This window comes from Manduca sexta, chromosome 24 (assembly GCF_014839805.1).
Source record: "Manduca sexta isolate Smith_Timp_Sample1 chromosome 24, JHU_Msex_v1.0, whole genome shotgun sequence".
Lineage (NCBI taxonomy): Eukaryota > Metazoa > Arthropoda > Insecta > Lepidoptera > Sphingidae > Manduca > Manduca sexta.
Window position 1 is genome coordinate 8,942,451 of NC_051138.1, and position 22,481 is coordinate 8,964,931.

The following is a 22,481-nucleotide window of genomic DNA, read 5'->3' on the forward strand; positions in this document are numbered from 1 at the left end:
AAGCGCGTCATGAGATTTAGTTTTACAAAATTTTACAATAGTCAATGAAGGCAAGTAATTTTAAGCTCACAACATGTTTGTGGAAGTAGGATGGTGGGACTAACGTCTGTCAGTCTGTCTCTTCATTAATAATGTAAAAATAATGCGGAAATCACTGAACGGATTCTGATGGAATTATGCACACAGATAAAATATATTTTGAATTAACATCCGGAAAAGTACGCAGCGGGGCACTACTCTGAAAAACCTTTTCATACACTATAAAAGTAGAAATAGAAAAAAAAAATCGTGCACTATGAATTTACCCACAATATTACTATATAGCGCCGCGCCGCACTGGTGGCAAAAAAGAAGTGATTACGAAAACCTATTTTATCTAATAAAAGCGGCGCTCCCTCGTCCACCTCTCTAAGTGAACTCTAGATCTGTGTCTGTAAGGCGCGTTGGGGTAAGATCGTAGGAGGTGTAACATCGTATAAATCAAATAATTCGCAATTGTGTTATAATTTTTATTTTTGGACAACACTACCTGCGACCCCATCTTGTTCTCTACGTTCCACTAGTTCACATGATTGATTCCGACAAATAAATAATGTTTACGGTGCTAAGAAACAGAATATCGGTATTTCGTCGTTCCCTGGCAGAACCGGATTAACCCCATGCAAGAATTTGCCTAATTTTAATTGAGTATCTACTGTTTTCAATTAACTTTTTAGTTATATAGTATCATAAAGGAAATAAATCTTGTGACTTGTTTATTCAAATTTGTCGAAACACCTATATTCCCTGAGATCCGATCTTTACGCATACAATTATTTGTCGTTAAAGAACGGATAAAAATCGCTCGACCTAGCACTTGTAAAATATTGAAAGTTTGTGTCAAAATTTATACACGAAAACGTCTGAACTCAGTAATTATGTAATTTTTTTTAGCTCAGGTGAATGATCGATTTTGTTTATTTGTTACTTATGTACACGTGTATTATATATTTCTTCGAATATTTTTAAAAATATCTACAGTGTCACTCATGTGGGGTAAGATTGTACGCCTAGAACTATTAAAAAAACAAAGTTCGCTACTAAAAATATCTTACGAAATTTATAATTTTTTTTGAATGTTTATAAATGACTATCTAGATCAGAATATACTCTTTTTATGGATTTTAGAATCCCTTTAACATAGACGGTTTTAGAGAGTAGTCCGAACTATACCTGTGAAGGTCCTATCTTTCTCACCCATTTCTAAAAGTATGGTACTTTTTTAAAGCTTTATATAACATGAAGTGTTATATTTAAGAAATTGAAAAAATATATACCATTTAGTATATTCAATAACATATAGCTAAGTTAATAATTCATTATGATAACTTTTATAAAATTCTTGTAAAAAAATAATTCGAGAACACTGTTTAACACGTTGAAAAAGCGTCCGATTTAACCCTAACGTACCTTATATGTATTACATAATTTATTCATGTTTAGCAAAATAATTCATAAAGAGTATCGAATATACATAGGTTTCAAACAATTACTAATAAACATTATCTGTTATATACACTTTTTGCTTTTACACATTGTGCAATATCTTAATGAATATAATAACGAGCCTGAAATATACATTTGTATTTCCCTTGTAGGAAAGATTGTGTGGACCAGAAATATAAAATCGAGAATATAAGTTATGTAATATTTATATATTTTTTATTATGTCTTATAGTTAGTATTTTATGGGTGTGGTGACACTAATCTCCTTAATTTTTCGACATCATTGTATGGAAATACAGTAAATTTTACCAAAACAAACAATTAATAATAAAATGGAATATTTAATGTTTTAATGTACAATATATTCATAGTCTGGCTCAATACAGAAATAGGTACTATAGCTATTTAAAAAATAATATGCACCCAACAAGCGCATGTAAAATCCTGACCATATAAAATTGTCTGATATGGGTCACAAAATCTCCAAAAACCTTTCGACCTCAAATTGTCAAAGACCCAAAATGAATATTGCTTCGGAATCCTCAGAACTAGTGTCTATTGAGCTCGTGAGGGTCACCAATTAATTACTACCAAAAGAGATTACATAATACTACAATACTGGAGAGTTAATGTATGTCAGTGTATATGAGATACACCTGTAAATCATGAATACTCGAAAATAAAAATGTATGTATACCTATGATAAAGTTTTAAGGTAAGTGATAAGTACATTTTACGATTGATCAGAATCGGAATGTTGTACAAGTTGGAGATGATAATCGTCACAGGCAGAGGAGGAAGCGGGGCTAGTTTGGTCGGCGGCGGCGGCGCTCGTGGGGCGGGCGACGGTGGCGGGGGCGGGGGCGGCGGGGGCGCGCGGGTAGTCGTTGAAGATGTGTATGTGCGTGACGCGGCGTCAGTCGGCCTCGTGCTCGTGCAGCTGCGCCAGCAGCGCCGCGCGCCGCGACTCCAGCTCCGCGTCGCTCCAGGCCGCCGAGCCGCCGAACCTGCGGACACACACCCCACGTCACGCGTCGCACGCACTCACTACTACTCTTGTCGCATACCGTTACCTTTCTTTTTTGTCTTTCTTGTCCTTCTTCTTTTTGGGCTTGTGCGAGTGATCGTGGTGTTCGTGGTGGTCGTCGTCGGGGCTGCTCGGCGCGCTGCGCTTCCATTTCTTACTCTTGTGCCGCAACGGCTCATCTGGATCAGATATACCGCCTTCCTCCGGTGTCGGCGATTTCTAAAAAATATTTATACAGATAAACTAATGTTAGAATTATTAATTACTAGCTTTTGCTCGCGGCTTACCCCGCGTGAAGTAGTTATCCGGGATAGTAGTCTATAACTTTCCCAGGGTCTTAAACTATCTCCATACCAAATTTCGTTTTGTACTACGTTTTATGTCATGTCCCATTCCCGTAGGAACGGATTAAAAAATATCCTATGTCGTCCTAGTTCTAAGATACCTCCCGACCAATTTTCAGCCAAATCGGTTCAGCCGTTCCTCAGTTATAAATAGTGTAACTAACACAACTTTCTTTTATATATATAGATGTCAAATAACTATTAATTTTTTTTTATAAAATATTATTAAATAATTTTCAAATTTATGAATTGAAGCTTTTCAATTATTGTTACAACCCGGATAATATTTTTAAATATGAGATTTTAAAGATACGGCGTTTTAAATTTTAAATAATGAAGACTTTTAAAGCCGTTATAAAAGTTTACCGGTATAGGCGAATGTTTGCGATGTTTCTTCTTGGACTTCTTGTGCTTACGGCCTTCATCGGAGGTCCACGAGGCGTGGCTCGGCGCCGGCGAGGGCGAGCGCATCGCGGCCGGCGGCGGCGACGGCGACCGAGACCGCGACTGCACACCACAAAACATGTCACTACCGCTCTTATGATAATCCGCTAGCTTTGCTCGTAGCTCCGACTGCGTGGTAAAGTTTTATTAATAACTAGCCTATAGAGTGCTATAGGCTAGTTATTAATATGCCTTCCTATTAGTGAATATATGTATATAAGGTCCTTACATATGAAATTGGCGTTTTGTCGTAGGCCACTTTGATATGAAATATGTCCTCTTTGATTAAGAATTACAAATTCAAATTTATAAATTTGCAATTAACTGGTACATTTGAGTTTCAAACACAGTCATTTATTTGTTTTTTCCTGATTAGTTTTTTCTTTGGCGTCTTTCATATCGCTCAATGACAACATGGAATATCGCTATACTTACAAGTAGGTACGAGTTCCAACCCACGTTGGAACGCACGCCACGCACCAGTCAAAAACAGCTCGAATGATTAACAATGTGTATGGCGCTGATGTCGCAAAATAAAACACGGTACGTTTTTGGTTTTAACGTTTATTAAGATTACGCCCCGATGACGGCCGGAGACCAAGACAATGGAATTAAAGGCTATTATACAAACGGATCCATCGCAAATTACTTCAGAGGTACAGGCTTCGGTGTGAGTGATAAAACTGTTTATTATTATTATTTTGTTTATTAATTCATTTGAAGAAAATCGGGAAAGTAAAAAAGCTTGAAAGGTGAGTAGGTACCGCATGATTTGAGTGAATCTAACCAGCAAACACGTATTACATCGCTAAATCGATACAATAATTAGGGATTTTAAATAGAATCATTACCTGTGAAGAAAAGTGGATTATAACCGATAATCGGAAGCGCTCGTCGCAATGGCTAAATCCTGGAGAAAAACCAAACCCTACCTAAAGCCAATATTTACTCAAAAAAAAAAAAATACTTGTGACTGTTCTGTGGACTACTGTCGGTATCGTTTACTACAGTTTTCTAAAATCTGGCCAAACGATTACGGCAGACATATTTTGTTAGCAACTGCAAACCACGATCGAAGAACTAACTGCTAAACAACCGAGGCTGTTCGATCGCTCTAGGCCACTGCTGCTTCAGCACAACGCTAGACAACACACTGCACAAGAGACGGCCGCTACACTAGAGGTGCTGCTATTGAAGTCAGCGACATCCACCGTACTTCCCGGACCTTGCTCCAACAGATTGTCACTTTTTCTTTAATTTTGGATAACTTTTTAAAAGGAAAAGAATTCGGCTCCGATGTGGCAGTCTAAACCACATTCCGACAGTTTATTGATTCTCGCCCCCATGTTTTTTTAGTAAAAAGGGATCAATGAACTCCTTATAATATAGCAAAAGTGCATAGATATCAATGATTAATGAATTATAATAGGTTAATGTTACAAAAAAAACGACTTTGTATTCCTCCCATACAAAACGCTAATTCCATATGTAAGGACCTAATGTGTATATACATTGTCGGACATGTAGCTCCTGAGATTAGCACGTTCAAAGCAACTCTTCAGCTTTATATATTAGTGTAGATTATCACTAGAATCACCGCCACTGTGCGATCGGCTTATTACTCGATACCCTAAAACGGGTAATAATTTCATAATATAGTGTTCGTTAAAGACTATTAAAGGACGCGACTACATCTGAGGAATGAGCCGCGAATGCGTGTATTTGCATGTTTGTTGTATGGGGGTATATCTATTGGCAATGAGCATTTATAATTTTTGTTGCACACAGAGACAAAAACGTAAAAGTTTGCATTAAAGGTCGATAAATAATGTGAAGCACGACTTACCAACGAAGCGGAATGTGAACGTTTCTTCTTTTTCGACCGTTTTGCCTTGCGTGACTTCGTGTGGTGATAATGCAGACAACTTTCTTCTTGTTCATGTTGGAAATCCTTTAAAACGTCACAAATGCTAATACCAATTTCATTTCAATCATCAATCAGTACAAATCGGATCCCTAAAGCTGGCACGTTTATAGTATTCACACCATCTGAGCAATCTCAACTGGTGAATAGAAATTCTTCATAGGGAGACTATTATATCAGGCATTTAACTGATAAAACTAGCTCTGGTTAGATTTCCCCTCATTATTCTTGATGTTTTACTCAACATATTAAGTGAAAAACATTTCATTAAGCAGTTTAAAAAAAAGAGGACGTTATCAATACGTCGTGTAATGTTTGGTAAGTAACTAAGAACCTAATCATTTACTTATCGATTTGGAAAAATATTTTTTTATTTGAATGATGATACTACCTACATGTATGGGGACACATTTGCCGCAACTCTAGGCACACAGCTCGTGTGTATGTCTCATGGTTGCTAAGTTCACAGTGAGGTCTATAAGGGTTCGTGAACATTTCTCCTCCCCCTCCCTTCCAACTATCCTTATAGCTCCTCCTCCTTCCTCTTCTCTTCCTTCCCTCTATCCCCTCCCTTCTTCCTCCCGGGCTCTGAGACCGAGTAGGTGCGGGTTGTCAGCGTACCGTCCGCTGGCGCTTCCAGTGATCGCGGTAGGGCCCACCAACCCATCATGGAACTGCCGACGTTGCTAAGCCGGGGGATCGCTTGTACACCATTAGCAGGGTAACCCCGGTGACAGCCGCGGCAGTTTCCAAAAAAACCCCAGGACCTCAGCGCGGTAGTCTTACTCATATTGTATACAATTACAACTACATCACCGAGGCAGTCAAATAACTAGAATAAGTATGTGATCCAAGTAAACGAATTTTGTTTTCCTGTAACATTTTCAGTTGTATTTTTGCGGCATGTTTGGGTGAGTCCACTAACTACATACATAATATATAGACTCATAAATTAACGGTACGGTAGTGGTTTTTAAGGCGGTTTAATTTTACTATTTCATGAGGTTGTCCTCTTATTGTTTGGCCTCCGACAATAAATAAAGGTTGCGCCTTGCATCATCTTTCCTTTCTACCAAATTATAACAGCAAAAGTGTATGCACACATTACAAAAGCTGTTATACAATGCGTAAAACAGCCAAGTCTTTGAGATTTGCTTATATGTGCGTTAATACTGATACTAGACGGTATTATAAGTGTTGCACTTTCTAAGAAGTTACATTGAAAGAGGTTTTTTTTTGTTTGCGGCAATGCACATGGCGCGTTCTTTGTAGATGGTCTGCATTTGAAAATCCGATTTTATCTTAAACCATTTTTTTGTATTTTTTTTAAATAAATATGACAACACAAATTAACGTTCACTGACAAATACATACATGGAAACAAAACATCACAGTATATATATATTTTTTTGATGCGTTATTATGACCGCCGGTGTTTTTTATACACATTACACATTGCACATTGCAACTTGTGAATGTGTTGTACGTGCCAACTTTAACTAATCGACCTAGTACATTTAATAATATGTCTTTATCTAATATGCCTTTTTTATTCAAGTTCATTTGTGATGAAAACAATCACTGACTAGCCAGGATAAAACATAGACTACACTTTTTTAAATCTCGCGAATTATTTCATTACTTACTTTATAAATTTTGATACGGTCTTCTTCGTGCGGCACGGCCATAAACTCTGGTGCGTTTAAATCTATTTTTTCTTTGACCTCGGTCCAAGACAGTAAATGATCAATGTTGGCTTCACTCAACGCCCATTTAAATGCACTTTCGATTTTTTTCTGTGCTTTAGATTCTTCTTTCTGTCTTTCCTTCTTCTTTGCCTCCGCCTAGAAAAAAATATTTTAAGCCGGTGTCCCCAGAAAAACGATGCGCTAACCATTTAAAAACTATCTATCCGAAAATTTATAATTCATATTTTAAAAGAAAATATACATAATATGTATATTGTAATATATAATATAATGTCAATCGCTGACATTTGTTTCGCTCAATTGAAAGTTATGTAAAATGATTATAGTACAAGATCCCTGGTACACTTTTCATCGTTTATTACTATCAAGCTGATTTTTCGTGAGTAGCTTCGTTTTAACTAGACGCCCAAGTTTTTCCTCACAGTAATGTTGGTAAATGGTAGCTTAATAGGGGGAGCAAGGATAAAATATGTTCATTTGACGAATTTTAAAAATTTATTACTAACCGAATTTTTCTTTGTTAATTATCGAGATAATTATCTAAATAACGTGAAAAAATATTTGTCCTACAAAATATAAGGTTTGGTTAGGGAGTCCCCTCTCTCTAACATGTATCATAAACAAGGTCATGAAAAATAATTACTAACCAGCCTATTTTTTTTACTGGTTACCTAACATTTGCATAGTTTACTACCCACATTGTCCTACAAATTGCGTGGTACGTTATTCCAGTCCTCCAGTTACATAGTTGAAATTCATGAAATTAAAAATAATATTATTTTGTACATTTTGCTATTGGAGCTGAGGCACACTATTATCCTTGCTCACAAACGCATGCGCACAGCATTGTTTACTGTGGACTAGGTATTCCATGCTTGCCCACGCTGGTGTCGATCATAACCACGTAAAGTTGTTATTAGTCAACCTCCTATTTTATTCGTTTTTCGAAAAATAATTTGAATAGTAATCTGTGCTGCAAAATAATAATGGAGTGTTTTTTCTGAAAACTCTAATTTTCGAGAAAAAAGAGAAGAAATAAAAAAAAATAATAGAGATATGTGGCTTTCTTATAAGCATTTTTTATCTGCTCGAAAGCATTATAAACACAAATATTGCGATGCTGTATTGCCTGAAAGTTGGAGTGATTAAATAATAGGTTATCATTCCTCTTGTTACAAGGAATTTAGAGTAAAATCTAAATATTTGTCTTATGAAAGGTAAGTCCATTGAAAATAATTTTGTAAGTTCATATTTTTACGTAATTATCTGGAAAAAAAAGGAGTAATATTAATCTGTAAGTTTTGCTGTATTCTTTGAATAATAATTATAGAAAGTATATTTTTCATATTTTCTTCAAAAAATTAGTTTATAAGATAAATATATTTGAAAATAGATAAAAATTTATATATTTTAAATAATAAATATATTTTTCAAATTTTTCAAAATAGTAATATTTTCCACGTGTTGTCAATTTACTCCATTAACAGTCGGAGAGTTCGGTTATGTTCGGAAATGCTCGATTGTTTTCGACAATGCCTGTAAATTAAATTATCAATTGTCATTCAATATCGTCGGCTAAGAGTGTTGAGCTGCTAACTCCATTTTTCTGTAATAATTCTACATCATTTGATAGTTAATAGTTGTTTTGTGAAAATATATAAAACTTAAAGAAATATCTACCAACGGGATCTTCATTCTTTAGATGTTGTGAGAAATAAAATAATAATTCAGTTTTTTTTATCCTGTTACTAATTGTCTATTATGGAGTTAGAAGCTCAGCACTCTTAGCCGACGATATGTTATATTGCATAGAAAAATAATTTATGTACTTAATTTCTTTATAATTTAAATTTATATTCTTACTAGCTTTTGCCCGCGGCTCCGCCCGCGTTATAAACTTTTTCAGGTTAAAATTTTCCGTTATAAAAGTAGTAGTTTCCCGGGAGCCTATGTTCTTCCCAGGGTCTCAAACTGTCTCCATAACAAATTTCATCTTAATACGTTGGGTAGTTGTTGAGTTTAACACGTTCAGGCAGTCGGATGCAGCGGGGGACTTTGTTTTATAATATATTTTTGTAGAACTTTTTAAGAGGAACAATCCCGTCATATATCATTGTTGCATAACTCTAACCGTTTACGCAGCGCACGCAACGGAAGCTCTCAAAACTAATAAATTGTCCCCATTTTTGCAACATGTTTCATTACTGCTCCGCTCCTATTGGTCATAGCGTGATGATATACAGCCTATAGTACTCCACAAATAAAAGGCTATCCAACACAAAACGAATTTTTCAGTTCAAACTGGTAGTTCCTGAGATTAGCCATTACTGCCCCGCTCCTATTGGGTATAGCGTGATGATATATAGCCTATAGCACTCCACGAACAAAGGGCTATCCAACGCAAAAATATTTTTTCAGTTTGGACCGGTAGTTCCTGAGATTAGCCATTACTGCTCCGCTCCTATTGGGTAAAGCGTGATTATATATAGCCTATAGCACTCCACGAACAAAGGGCTATTCAATGCAAAAAGAATTTTTCAGTTTGGACCGGTAGTTCCTGAGATTAGCCATTACTGCCCCGCTCCTATTGGGTATAGCGTGATGATATATAGCCTATAGCACTCCACGAACAAAGGGCTATCCAACGCAAAAAGAATTTTTCAGTTTGGACCGGTATTTCCTGAGATTAGCCATTACTGCTCCGCTCCTATTGGGTATAGCGTGATGATATATAGCCTATAGCACTCCACGAACAAAGGGCTATCTAACGCAAAAAGAATTTTTCAGTTTGGACTGGTAGTTCCTGAGATTAGCGCGTTCAAACAAACAAACAAACAAACAAACTCTTCAGCTTTATATAATAGTATAGATATAACTATATTTTACCAAGAATTAATTTAATGTAAGTTCAATTTTCAATCGTTTCATTTTATTTCATTTTGTATACCCAAAAATTATTAATCTTGTAGGACTAATAAAACATACCTTTTTTTGTAGGACATTGTTTTATTTGGCGACAAATATATTAATCTTTCATGTGATACAATTGTCCTACAGTTACTAATAACAAAAAAAGTCCTGCGATATTGTCAATTTTTGAGCGTAGGACCAAGATGACATACCACGCAATTTGTAGGACAATGTGAGTAGTATGTTATGCACATGTTAGCTAACCAATAAAAGAAAATTAGCTGGTTAGTAATTATTTTTCATGACCTTGTTTATGATACATGTTAGAGAGAGGGGACTTACTAACCAAACCTTATATTTTGTAGGACAAATATTTTTTCACGTTATTTAGATAATTATCTCGATAATTAACAAAGAAAACTTCGGTTAGTAATAAATTTTTAAAATTCGTCAAATCAACATATTTTATCCTTGCTACCCCTATTAAGCTACCATTTACCAACATTACTGTAAGGAAAAACTTGGGCGTCTAGTCAAAAGGAAGCTCCTCATGAAAAATCTGTTTGATAGTAATAAACGATGAAAAGTGTACCAGGGAACCTGTACTATTAGTATCGCAAAGTTTCTTAAATTTTGTAATGTTCCGGTCACCTTCCTTATTTTTTTTTCTATCATAAGATTCTTCTCTGATAATAATTAACATAATAAAAAAATATTTAGCGAAATTGTCCATCCGCTCACGCATGATACGATGGCCAAGGGAAATAGCGATTCATTTATATATTGATATATTAATAAATATCCACAATTTTAATAAATATTAATCAGCCAAAGTAAATATTACATTGTAGAAATATGTGTTTATTTTTTGTTTCTATATCTATATATAATTTCAAATAGATAACTTTTAAAAAACTTAAAAGTCGAAAGGTAGTTGTTGCATCAACTACTTTTCGATTTTTGCGGACATATAAGTACTTAAGGAAACGGATTTGGTTTTATGCATTATTTTTTCATATTTTTAATGTATTATTAACCGTATAGCTGAATTCGAAATAAAATATTATGCAACATTTTTTTTTATATTAAAATTCTTTAAAAAAAAACCTTTTAAAACTAGACAGTTTGAACAGTACGCCAGTTTTACCAGCCAATATAACTTCACAACATATGATGGCTAGTGTTACCAAATGTCTGCTTAGCAGCTCTCCAATTTAAAGTTAAAAACAAAAAATATTCAAGAGTGCAATTAAAGCAAAGTCCATGAATTATATATCCATCTCAAAAACAGTTCTTTGGGCAACTTTTATTTGAAGTATATTTATATTTTGAATTAGTATACGAAAAACTGTTAAAGCACACCACTTTTTCCGTCGGGGTTAAATATACATTGAAAGATACTAGATTTTGTTCGCGGCTCCGCCCGTATCAGAAGGTTTTACCGGGATAAAATTGAACCTATATTTTTATCTTAAGCCTCTAGAGTATACATCAGTGGAAACTGAAAAGGCTTCCCATATTAGTTTTTCTTCTATATCTATAATGTACAGACATCGGCTTGCACACAAATTTTATTATATGAAAGATGCGTCGCTCTGCAGCAGATTATTTTTTTTCCTCAATTATTTTGCCGTCACAATATACATATGACCTATTGAAAGAAGACATGTATTGGCCATTCTGTCTGTTTGTAAAGAATAAAGTTCACTCTATGTGTACGTTCGTAGCGACATCTGCCAGGTCGCCCGCGCATACAAACGGCCCCAGCGCGGAGCATATCACATTTGCTCCCGGCCGAGGCCTCGCATTGGTTACGCCGCCACTGTCGTGTCATAGCACAATACCCGTGTGTATTCATCAACAATTTACCTTCTCCAACAGCGAGTTGTACGTGAGCTTGACGTTGCCCGCGTCCAACGAGGCGGACTTACTGTCTTCGCACACAACTGTTGCAAACTCCTCAAACGTAGTGTCACATTTCACTTCAAAGTTCTTCTCCTTCAATATCTCCTTGATAATTTTTTTCTCGTCATGGAATCGAGCTTTCAAATTCTCGACGTAAAACTTAAATAGGTCCAGTGGCGTGGAACCACTCTGTCCTAAAAAAAGTAATTATCAAGATTGAGTATCTTATCTTACATTAATACCTTCGTAATGTAAATGAGGAAGTTTTTAAAAATGGTTTGGATTTTTGTTTACCTAATTATACATGAAATTTGACACACAGATAGATCAGTCCCGGATAAACATATACCTATGTTACTTTTTATACCGGCAAAATATATAGTCCCACTATTTCCGGGAACGGTGTTAGACGCGAGCGAAGCCTCGAGCAACACTTAGTTATACACATTGGTAACTCTAATACAAGTAAGGTAAATGGTACGAAGTATCAATTATAATATTACTACATTGTTGAGGAAACGTGATTACTTTGGATAGAAAATTATCTCATAGTGACACTTCTGTAGAAAAAACTGTCATTCTAAAATAATTACCTAACATGGCTGAAAACCGCATGTCTGCGGAAATAACCGGATACAGCTCAACCCACAGTGACATAGAGGTGAGTTTTCCTTCTTCATGTAGACTGTCTAACAAAGCCTGCGCAAACAATGCAAGTCAATAAACACAAGCATTTTAAAATACGCAAAACAAGTATGTTTTCTTACGAAAATATACATTACCTGATGCCTGTAATTTTAAGTTCCGTTAATACAATATTACTCATAATACCTGTATCACTAACTCAATATCATGTACTACATATTATGTTAATACAATATACATATTATTTTATAATCAAAAAGAAAAATAAATGATTGTAGCTACAGCAAAATCTTATTGTGAGTACAAAATTACAATATGTATTTTATACATACATAATATTAAAAGATGTAATATGTAAGTATTTATATTTAATTATGGTCGATTCCAATAAACGATCGTAAGTCTTAAGTGTTCCATAGTGAAAATGAATTAATCAAGATTAAGTTTATTGGACATACCTACAAGTGAGTTATTTTGATGAGTTTATTCTTACCATGAACCCGTGGTCCGCGGTTATGATAGATCATTTTATAAAATTAACAATGAACCATTAGACGACATGTGATGCTAATGTCATGATGTAGCCGCATTATGGAGTAAAATAATATATAAAATACTTGCCAAGAAATTGTCTCTGTTCTTCCTTTGTTGTCTTTTGTTTCTTTTTTTTACTTGTTCTCTTTCTTGTTGATATTCTGCCTCCAAATTTCTAATGTGTTGCTCAAATACTGCAAAGAATAAAACGATACTATTATCGTTTTCGGTGTACGAAACGTCACCATTGATGTAATTGACCATGTGAAGAGGGCCAGTCTCATACCTGGTTTCCAATTAAATGAAAAATGTACATAGTCATAGATGAAATTTGGCACTCAGTTAGATAATGTTTTGGATTAAGTCTTAATGAATATTTATAAATTAAGTTGTACATAAATAAATTGTAAATATTAAATTTTTATTGTATGTTTAAATTTTTGGTTGTCAAAATATTAGGTATAGACATTTGTTGCTTCTTTATAAAGTTTTCTGTTAAACTGTGAACAGTGTTGTTGATTACATGTTTATTAATGCAGTACATATGTAATTTTACCCTTTACTAATTTTAATAAAAATACACAATATCCTAGAATAATATTATGATATCGACATCAATTGGTAAAAGCGCCTGACTGCGCGTTGCGGCAAACCTTCTTATTACTATAACCCGTTTTTTGAATAGGCGGCGTATTTAAAGTTAAATGTCGTTCGTTATGTATAAATATACTAGCTTTTGCCCGCGGCTCCCCTCGCGTTATAAAGTTTTTCAGGTTAAAGTTTTCCGTTATAAAAGTAGTAGTTTCCCGGGAGCCTATGTTCTTCCCAGGGTCTCAAACTGTCTCCATACCAAATTTCATCTTAATATGTTGGGTAGTTTTTGAGTTTAATACGTTCAGGCAGATAGATGCAGCGGGGGGCTTTGTTTTATAATATATTTTTTAGAACTTTTTAAGAGGAACAATCCCGTCATACATCATTGTTGCATAACTTTAACCGTTTTGCGCAGCGCACGCAACGGACGCTCTCAAAACGAATAAATTGTCCCCGTTTTTGCAACATGTTTCATTACTGCTCCGCTCCTATTGGTCATAGCGTGATGATATATAACTTAGAGCACTCCATAAACAAAGGGCTATTTAACACAAAAAGATTTTTTCATTTCGAATCGGTAATTCCTGAGATTAGCCATTACTGCTCCGCTCCTATTGGGTATAGCGTAATGATATATAGCCTATAGCACTCCACGAATAAAGGGCTATCTAACGCAAAAAGATTTTTTCAGTTCGAATCAGTAGTTCCTGAGATTAGCCATTACTGCTCCGCTCCTATTGGGTATAGCGTGATGATATATAGCCTATAGCACTCCACGAACAAATGGCTATTCAACGCAAAAAGAATTTTTCAGTTTGGACCGGTAGTTCCTGAGATTAGCCATTACTGCTCCGCTCCTATTGGGTATAGCGTGATGATATATAGCCTATAGCACTCCACAAACCAAGTACTATCCAACGCAATAAGAATTTTTCAATTTGGACTGGTAGTTCCTGAGATTAGCCATTACTGCTCCGCTCCTATTGGGTATAGCGTGATGATATATAGCCTATAGCACTCCACGAACAAAGGGCTATCCAATGCAAAAAGAATTTTTCGGATTGGACCGGTAGTTCCTGAGATTAGCGCGTTCAAACAAACAAACAAACTCTTCAGCTTTATATAATAGTAAAACTCTTCAGCTTTATATAATAGTATGTATAGATTGTTATACATAACGACATTTAAAAAAAAATAATCGATATACCTGTATATTATAAACTACCTGACCCGGCCAACTTCGTACCGCCTAACAGTCAATTCTTTAATTATTATTTCTTTTAATACTTATTCTGCTATTCGGGACACCGGGTCAGTTAGTAACATAAAAAAAGAAAGTTGATAAGTGAACAATTACATTATGTCAAAAAATTTAAATTATAAAACACTTAAAATTCTTTAATCGTTCCATCTAATGTCACTCAATTGTTTTGCCTTCCCGGAGCCCCTCCACTGACACTTAAACTTTATGGTATGGTAAAGTTCAATGGACTTTTAAGTATTATAACGAATCTTTTGTATGGAAATATAGAGAAAAGAGTTGTTTTTAGACTTTTTCAAGCAAATTTTTAAATTTTTTCTCTCCATAAGAACCATCCTCGTACTTCAAGGAATATTATAAAAAAAGAATAAGAGAAATCGGTTCAGCTGCTCTCGAGATTTGCGCTTAGCAAGGCATTCAGCGAATCATTTTTATATTATAGACAGGGTATATGTATAGTATTATGGTATGGTATAGTATTATATCAGAGCATAGTAAAATCAAATGAAAACCACAAATATGTAAATGTTAACGATGTAAAATACTTGCTGTTGAAGGATATTTGGCTGATTTTGTATATGATTTTATATACGGTATCGTGTTCAATACAAAGAAATGTCGCCGCTGTGCAAAAGACCATAAGCCAAACTACTTACCTCTTGCAAAATAGTTACCTATATTAATTTTTGCCTGACGTCCATAGTGGGCATAAAATTTAGTTTTACGTATCTTAAGCCCTTTATATATAGGCTCATTGATATTCGAGATAAATACACAGCAGAAATTTTATTTCAGAAAAGTTGAAACCGTTGGAAACACTTAGTATTCCACAAATATAACCATATAAAAATCAGGTTATATTAAATCAATTTTAGAATTCTTGTTACCAATAAGGGCATCCTCCTTGTCCATGCCTAGTAAGCTGACATCGTTCTTAAATGCAGAGTTTTCGAGCAGCAACACCTGTGCCTCACTCCATGTGCTACTGTATGTAATTTCACTCATGTTTTCCAAAACCTGTGGAACATGCATTGTATTGTTGATTATTTAACATAAATTTAGACATCATACATAGACATATACATTCTCATGTTATATAAGAGACATATCTACTGAACGGTAACCTTACAGATGGTAACTATATTCTCGAGACTTGTAAATACGGATTGAAAAGCTCAGTTCTTAAGTTTTAAAGGCCCTGTAATGTTTCCTCTAGAAAAAGTCTTGTCAATCTTTCGAAGGTCCCAAATATGGTCAATATTTGTTTACTTACTTGAGCTAGCATTTTCATATTACGTTTCTTTAAAGTCTTAGCTTCTTCTTTTTCACGTTTAGTTATTGTGAAAATGCAGTCCTCAAATATATCTCTGCGATCTGATTCGGGAACACATCGCCATATCTAAAACAACATTAACACAAATTAAATCTGCTCCATGATTTAGGTTTGTGGTAATATATCTCTCTTATTAGTATAATTAACAGTAACCACAATACCTTATCATGTTGAATGATATTTAACGTAAGAGGAAGCGAAATAAAACTTTATAACAGCATTTATCAAATAAGCTTAAATAAACAAATTTCATGATGTTTTTTAAATATATGAAAACTAATTACAGTATAAAAATTAACCAACCTCTAAATTATTGAACATTTCTTCACATTTGTAGTACTTGGTGAGCGATGTGACACGATCACAGCTTAATAAAAACTCCTCTAAGTTTTCACGGTTCTTTTTAGTCTTCAACCTAATTAAAAAAATCTGGTTATTATGAGTGCTATAATATATCGGCCCTGTATTATATACTGTCCCATTGTTAGGCACGGGTCTCCTCTACTACTGAGTTGTGGATTTAGACCTTAATCCAACACACTGGCCTATGCGGTTGGCACATTTCACATATATGTATCTCAAAAAGTCTTATAGTATTTAGAATTTCTGAGATACGTGAAGTGTGCCAATGCTCACTAGACGTTTCGTCACGACGATATTCTTAGTAGTTAAAACGATCAATAATTACTAAACAATATACAGAAAGCTTTGAAATCTCCAAGGTGTGCTTTAGGTTTGACCCTAGGCTTCATCGTTTAAACTGTTAGGTTTGTTTTTATTACGGGTACATTCCGACTTAAATTCATGCTAGACGAACGATGCGCGCTGATATCGTTCAAACTTCGCTAACAATCACTTTATGGGTTCGCAGTCATGTATTGTTAGGTTTACACACACACACACACCATCACGCATTTATCCCCGAAGGGGTATGCAGAGGTGCAACCAGGGCACCCACTTTTCGCCAAGTGTGTTCCGTCCCAGGATGTGATAGGGGGCGAATCTATCGCCATATCGGGCACAAATTCCAGACTCCGGGCTGATATTGAGCAGAAAAACCCAAATATCACTTCGCCCGACCCGGGATTCGAACCCAGGACCTCAGAGCGCTGCCGTACCGCGCATGCAGTACAACTACGCCACCGAGGCAGTCAGCATTGTTAGGTTTAAATTGTTCATAGCTATGTTTGACAGACAATCACTGAGTGCTGATGAACTTAATCTAGCCTGCAACAACTGATTAAAAGTTCTGTGGGATGTAAGGTGATCTGCTTGGCAAGTGGTCAAGTCTTATGTAGGTCGATATATAATCAAAAGAAATCTTTTCCATTAAAACTGCTTCAAAACAGTGGTCTAAATTTGCATTCAGTCATGATCATCGAAAAGATCTTGATTAACAGAAGGTTGACAGATGAGTATTGTTTGGGAAATAAAGACTTTATACATGAAATATTCTCATTATAAAACTTATTCTTAGCAATCAAAAGATCCAAGAAACTTTTTGGAAAGATATGACAGAATGTTATCTGTTTTAGTTATAGCCTTTCTCACTTTGATCTTCCTTGATGACGCTAATCGGGACATACATTCAAAAGGTTACTACTAAAGTGACAAAGTCCATGGAGTCCTTTATGTTACATATTATATTATGGGTATTAAACCTTTGCTCCTCTCTTTCGTCCTTGAGTTTTTGCGTCTTGTAGGCATTGAAAGCTTGTTTCTTTTCATTGAGTTTCTTGAATGTAGCGTAACGTGGATCTTTCGATATTATTTTCACACATTGTTCCCATGTAGCATTGGATGGTACATTCTAAAACAATAGTTAGTGGTATTAATAGACTAAATTGTAACATTCGATAAGGTACAATTACGTAATTGAGTATTACAATATATTTAATTTGTATTTGCTTAAAATTTCTCATAATAAAGTGTAACGATAACTCACCCTGTCTCTTAAAAGTTCTTTAAAGGCTTCAATTGCTTCCTTTTTGTCTTTGTATTGCAATTCTGGTGGTTGTTCTGCATTATCCGAAAGATTGTTCATAGGTGGTGCGGTTATTTCTTCAGGTTTTACTAGAAAATAATCATATTGTATTAATATAAGGAGCAAATAAAGTTTATATTCAATGGTTGTGACATTGTTTAGAAGGTTCAACCCCTTTGATTAAATTATATGATAAAAGTAAGAAGTGTATAAAAATATTTGAATAAGAAAAAATCACTAGATGAACTACTCTTGATGCATTGCTTCGAACAATTAATTCAAGAATCGCTTTTTGTAGTAGCAATTAGCAAATATTATGTCATGAAAGAGTTATGTATTAGTCTCTTTTGTGATTCTCAATCCTGCTTAGTACTGAGCATATACACACAGTAAAAACAAATATATTTACAAACTATGTATCATAATATAAACTATACCAAGCCAATGGGGCACATACCACCGTAAACACCGATTTGATTAAGACAACTTACTATCTTCAGGAATGGGTATTGAAGTTGTGAGCGAGGGATCGATGGCCGCGAGAGTCTTGGCCATGGCTTCGTCGAGCGCGGAAGCATGCGCGGGCGCAGCTGGGGAGGACGGCAGCGGCACCTCGCCCGGCGGCAGCTCTGCGCTCAGCGCGGCCCTGCCGCACACCATACTACATCAATCTGCCCACATTATTAAGCAAAGAGACCCTGCACTTTACTCATATACCACTACTATACCATTCATTTCTCCTGAGAAACATCCTTTACCATTACATGTAATGAGTACTCACTTCTCCTGGGCTTTGTTAATAATTAAGATCTTTGCATCATATTAATCATATATTTCTTTATTATTTAAAAATATTTTTTTTTATCTTCTATCTATCTATCTATACTTATAATAAATCTGTAGAGAGGTCAATTCTGTACATGAAATATATTTCCAAAATAACTATCAGGGGTGATTAGGGATCGATATTGATGCCAAAAATGCAATTAGTAAAATTTTTGTCAGTCTGTCTGTCTGTATAACCGTTATAGAAACAAAAACTACTCTACGGATTTTAACGAAACTTGGTACAATTATTTTTCATACTCCTGTGCTGGTTATAGTATACTTTTTATCACGCTACAATTAATAGGAGCAGAGCAGTGAAGCGAAATGTTGGGAAAACGGGAGAAGTTACTCCATTTTTTAAGCTTCCGTCGCGTGTGCAACCTTAATGATTAAAGCTACACAGAAATCATGTATGACGGAAATGTTCTCCTTAAAATTATGTAAAAAATATCCCACCACAGCATATGTCTATCTTTTATGGTTGACTCACAATAACACGTGTAACTCCCGATAGCTTAGCAGTTCGAAGCTTTCTCATTATATTTGTCTACTCTTACGTTTATAACACTCTCAGTCATCCCTAATTAAAAAAGTTAACATAATCAAATATTCCATAAAAAAGAATCATATAAATCGGTATAGAAACACCAAAGTTATACATGAAATACGCTAATAATAAGCCATCACGCGTGAATACTGAATCATGCTATATGCTTCCTTCGATTTCACTAGGATCCCATCATCAGACCCTGACCTGACTCGACGGATAGTGCAGACTTCAAAAATGGAGGAGGTGCTCAATTTGTCGGGATGTTTTTTTAATGTATGGACCACCATACATTAAAAAAACATCTCGACAAATTGAGCACCTCCTCCATTTTTGAAGTCCGAAATCCACGCGGGCGAAGCTGCGGGCGGAAGCTAGTTAATTAATATAATTTATAATTTCATGTATACATATAAAGAATAATCTGAAACTTTATTATTTTCTTTGCCTTTTTTCAAGTTTCCCAAAATAAAAGGTGGGGAATATTATAGCAGCTCTGTGAAACTGTAGTAGTGTATGCAAACCTCTGAATCCCCAGAGGAAATTGTTATGGTCCAAAATATAGCAAAGAATGAGGACAACAGCTTATTGTGCTAAACTAAACCTACTCATTGTACAACTGTCTGTAGAATAATCAGTTACTATTTGATTCTGTGTTTTAATGATCAGTCACCTCCATGCACCACACAAGAAATGGTTGGCATCCTCCATTTCTACTGACTGAAATTACAGACCAGAAAATGTTTATATGAAAAATATAATTTCTTATGGCTAGCTGAGGACCCCAATGAGCCACAAAGGGAATGAGAATTGGGACCTTGCAGAATATGTTATGATTTTCCTAAGGTTAGGCCGGCCATGATGAATTTTCTATATAAATAAGATCATTCACTTGCTATTAGCAGTCAATATGATTTTAATAGTATAATTTTATAATTATACGTAAATAATCTTACTGTGTAGCTTCCTCAGCTGCAATTTTGTCTTTAATTTCTTGCAGTTCCTTTGGGATTACCCAGCTGGATTCTTTTGTCTCAATATTGTGATAATACAGCCGGCCGGCATCGGTTGTGTATTCTTTCCAAACACATGCAGATAACAATTTCTAAAACAATATATTCTATTAATATTTTGAGCCCATTGTTTGAGTGTTAAGATTTTCAGAAGGTTTTAAATAAATTTATGAATATAATAAGAATTTAACTTGTAATGATTTATTGTTATATAAAAAAAATACCTCTGCAGGAGTTTTTAAATCATCTGGTTTTTCCCAAAGACTCTGTTTTGTAACAGAATTATAATAATATGTGCGACCATCGGGAGCTCTGTGCTCTGACCATGGACTGCTTTGGTTCGCCAATGGGGCTATGTCTGGGGCAGGAGCAGTTAATTCCTACAAAATAATGGAAATTATCAATATTAATTTATACACAGGAGCAGTTAATTCCTACAAAATAATGGAAATTATCAATATTTCTTTAAAACTGTGTATTAAAATACACTTTGTTTTTTTAAAGAACAGGGTGCAATTATTTTGAGTAAACCTGTTTATAAAAATGTTGACTGTGTAGCACTATGACTGTTCTAGTTATTTAAGACTTCTGTAAAACTAGATTTGATGATTTGGAGGTATTCAACACCCTTTGACTAGAGTTATTTCAAAATCAAGAATATACACTGCTTTATTCTTTTCTATAGGTGAATCAATATATTGCATGTAAACTTTTATATTTTATATAAACTCACTGGTTTAAAAGAAGGAAATCCTGGTGGTGGCATAGAAAATGGAGGTATCATTGAAGGAAATGCCATTGGTGATGGCAGTCCAGCCATGTTTGGGGGCATCCCAGGCACAGGTGGCATTGCTACTGCGGGAGGCATTGGTGCGGGTATTCCGCCCAGCATTGGAGGAGGAAGAAGAGGCGTTGAACCTATGATTCCTGGGGAGCTAGTTCTTGTATTTGGCGGCTCCTGCAAATGTTTTAATTCATTAATAACAAACATTGATGTAACAGTAAAACACTAGTTAACCATAAATATTATGTATGTGTCTTCAAACTTTTTTATTTATGTTTTAAATACATATTTCCATTTATAAAAGTAAATCTTTAAATTTGCATCGAAATAGACAAAAGCATTTAATAAACATAGATAGGTTTAGATGGACAGGATTTTAGGTTACTTTAGCAAAGAATAAAACATAAACAAATTAACAAACCATTGTTTAGAACGCCCGTAATTTCTTTATCGTGTTAATTATATACAGATTAAATTTCCCCTAACCCAATTGAAACATTTTCTCTTATTACATATATTTTTTATTAGGACCAAGTGCTTGCAGTACTTTGTAACTAAAATCAATAAAAGCAAACCATTTCAATTTGTATGAAAATGAAATGCCGATAAAAGTCGATATGCCGTTTGCGCAGTGTTGCTAGATGATTTCAAACAAGGTAGAAATGAAAATTCTGAAAAATAGCCTACGCGAGGTAGAGATGGACATAAAGTATCACGATTATTGTAATGTAAGGTTTATTACTTTTGCATTATACTAAAATACGCTTGAAAAATATCTGATGGGAGGTTATATTCCTATCGACGTTTTTTTATTCTGGTATTACAGGGACGTCGGACGCCGCGCCAGGCGTGTGCATAGATTAGTGTAGATTAGGCCGGCGCCACACATAGCAAAAGTATTTGAACACATGTGTAGAACGGGTATTTACGTATTTGTCCAAAGTTTGTTTAAATGTTTGCGTATTTGCCATTCGTTATCGCTTTTTCGACCACACATCAAAGCGTTCAAAGTTAAAAACTGCGTATCCTGCCACAGTTATGCAAAGTTCAGTTTTATGGATTTGCTTGAAGGAGAACCGATTATATGGAAACCTAAAAGCCATAAAAAATTTAATTTGGTAAGTGTCGCCTGGATCAGAATAACAAGTAAATTGTTATCTTGCTCTATACCGGAGTTTTTAGTTTATTTTTATATAGGTACATGAAACAC

General features: G+C 35.0%; 1 protein-coding gene across 1 annotated transcript; it reads right to left on the bottom strand.

The window, feature by feature from the left end:
- Window positions 1-1,806: 1,806 nt before the first annotated feature.
- On the bottom strand, window positions 1,807-21,912 carry LOC115451945 (pre-mRNA-processing factor 40 homolog A). Its single transcript, XM_030180368.2, has 18 exons — window positions 21,693-21,912; window positions 21,221-21,445; window positions 20,712-20,867; window positions 20,431-20,579; window positions 18,591-18,745; window positions 18,061-18,188; window positions 17,777-17,925; window positions 16,419-16,530; window positions 16,056-16,181; window positions 15,670-15,799; window positions 13,015-13,121; window positions 12,342-12,447; window positions 11,713-11,942; window positions 6,871-7,068; window positions 5,147-5,251; window positions 3,223-3,363; window positions 2,559-2,731; window positions 1,807-2,492 (listed from the first exon to the last, which is right to left on the bottom strand). Exons 1-18 carry the CDS (start codon window positions 21,693-21,695, stop codon window positions 2,402-2,404), a joined length of 2,484 nt encoding a protein of 827 aa, XP_030036228.1. The 5' UTR covers window positions 21,696-21,912; the 3' UTR covers window positions 1,807-2,401.
- Between the last annotated feature and the right edge of the window lie 569 nt (window positions 21,913-22,481).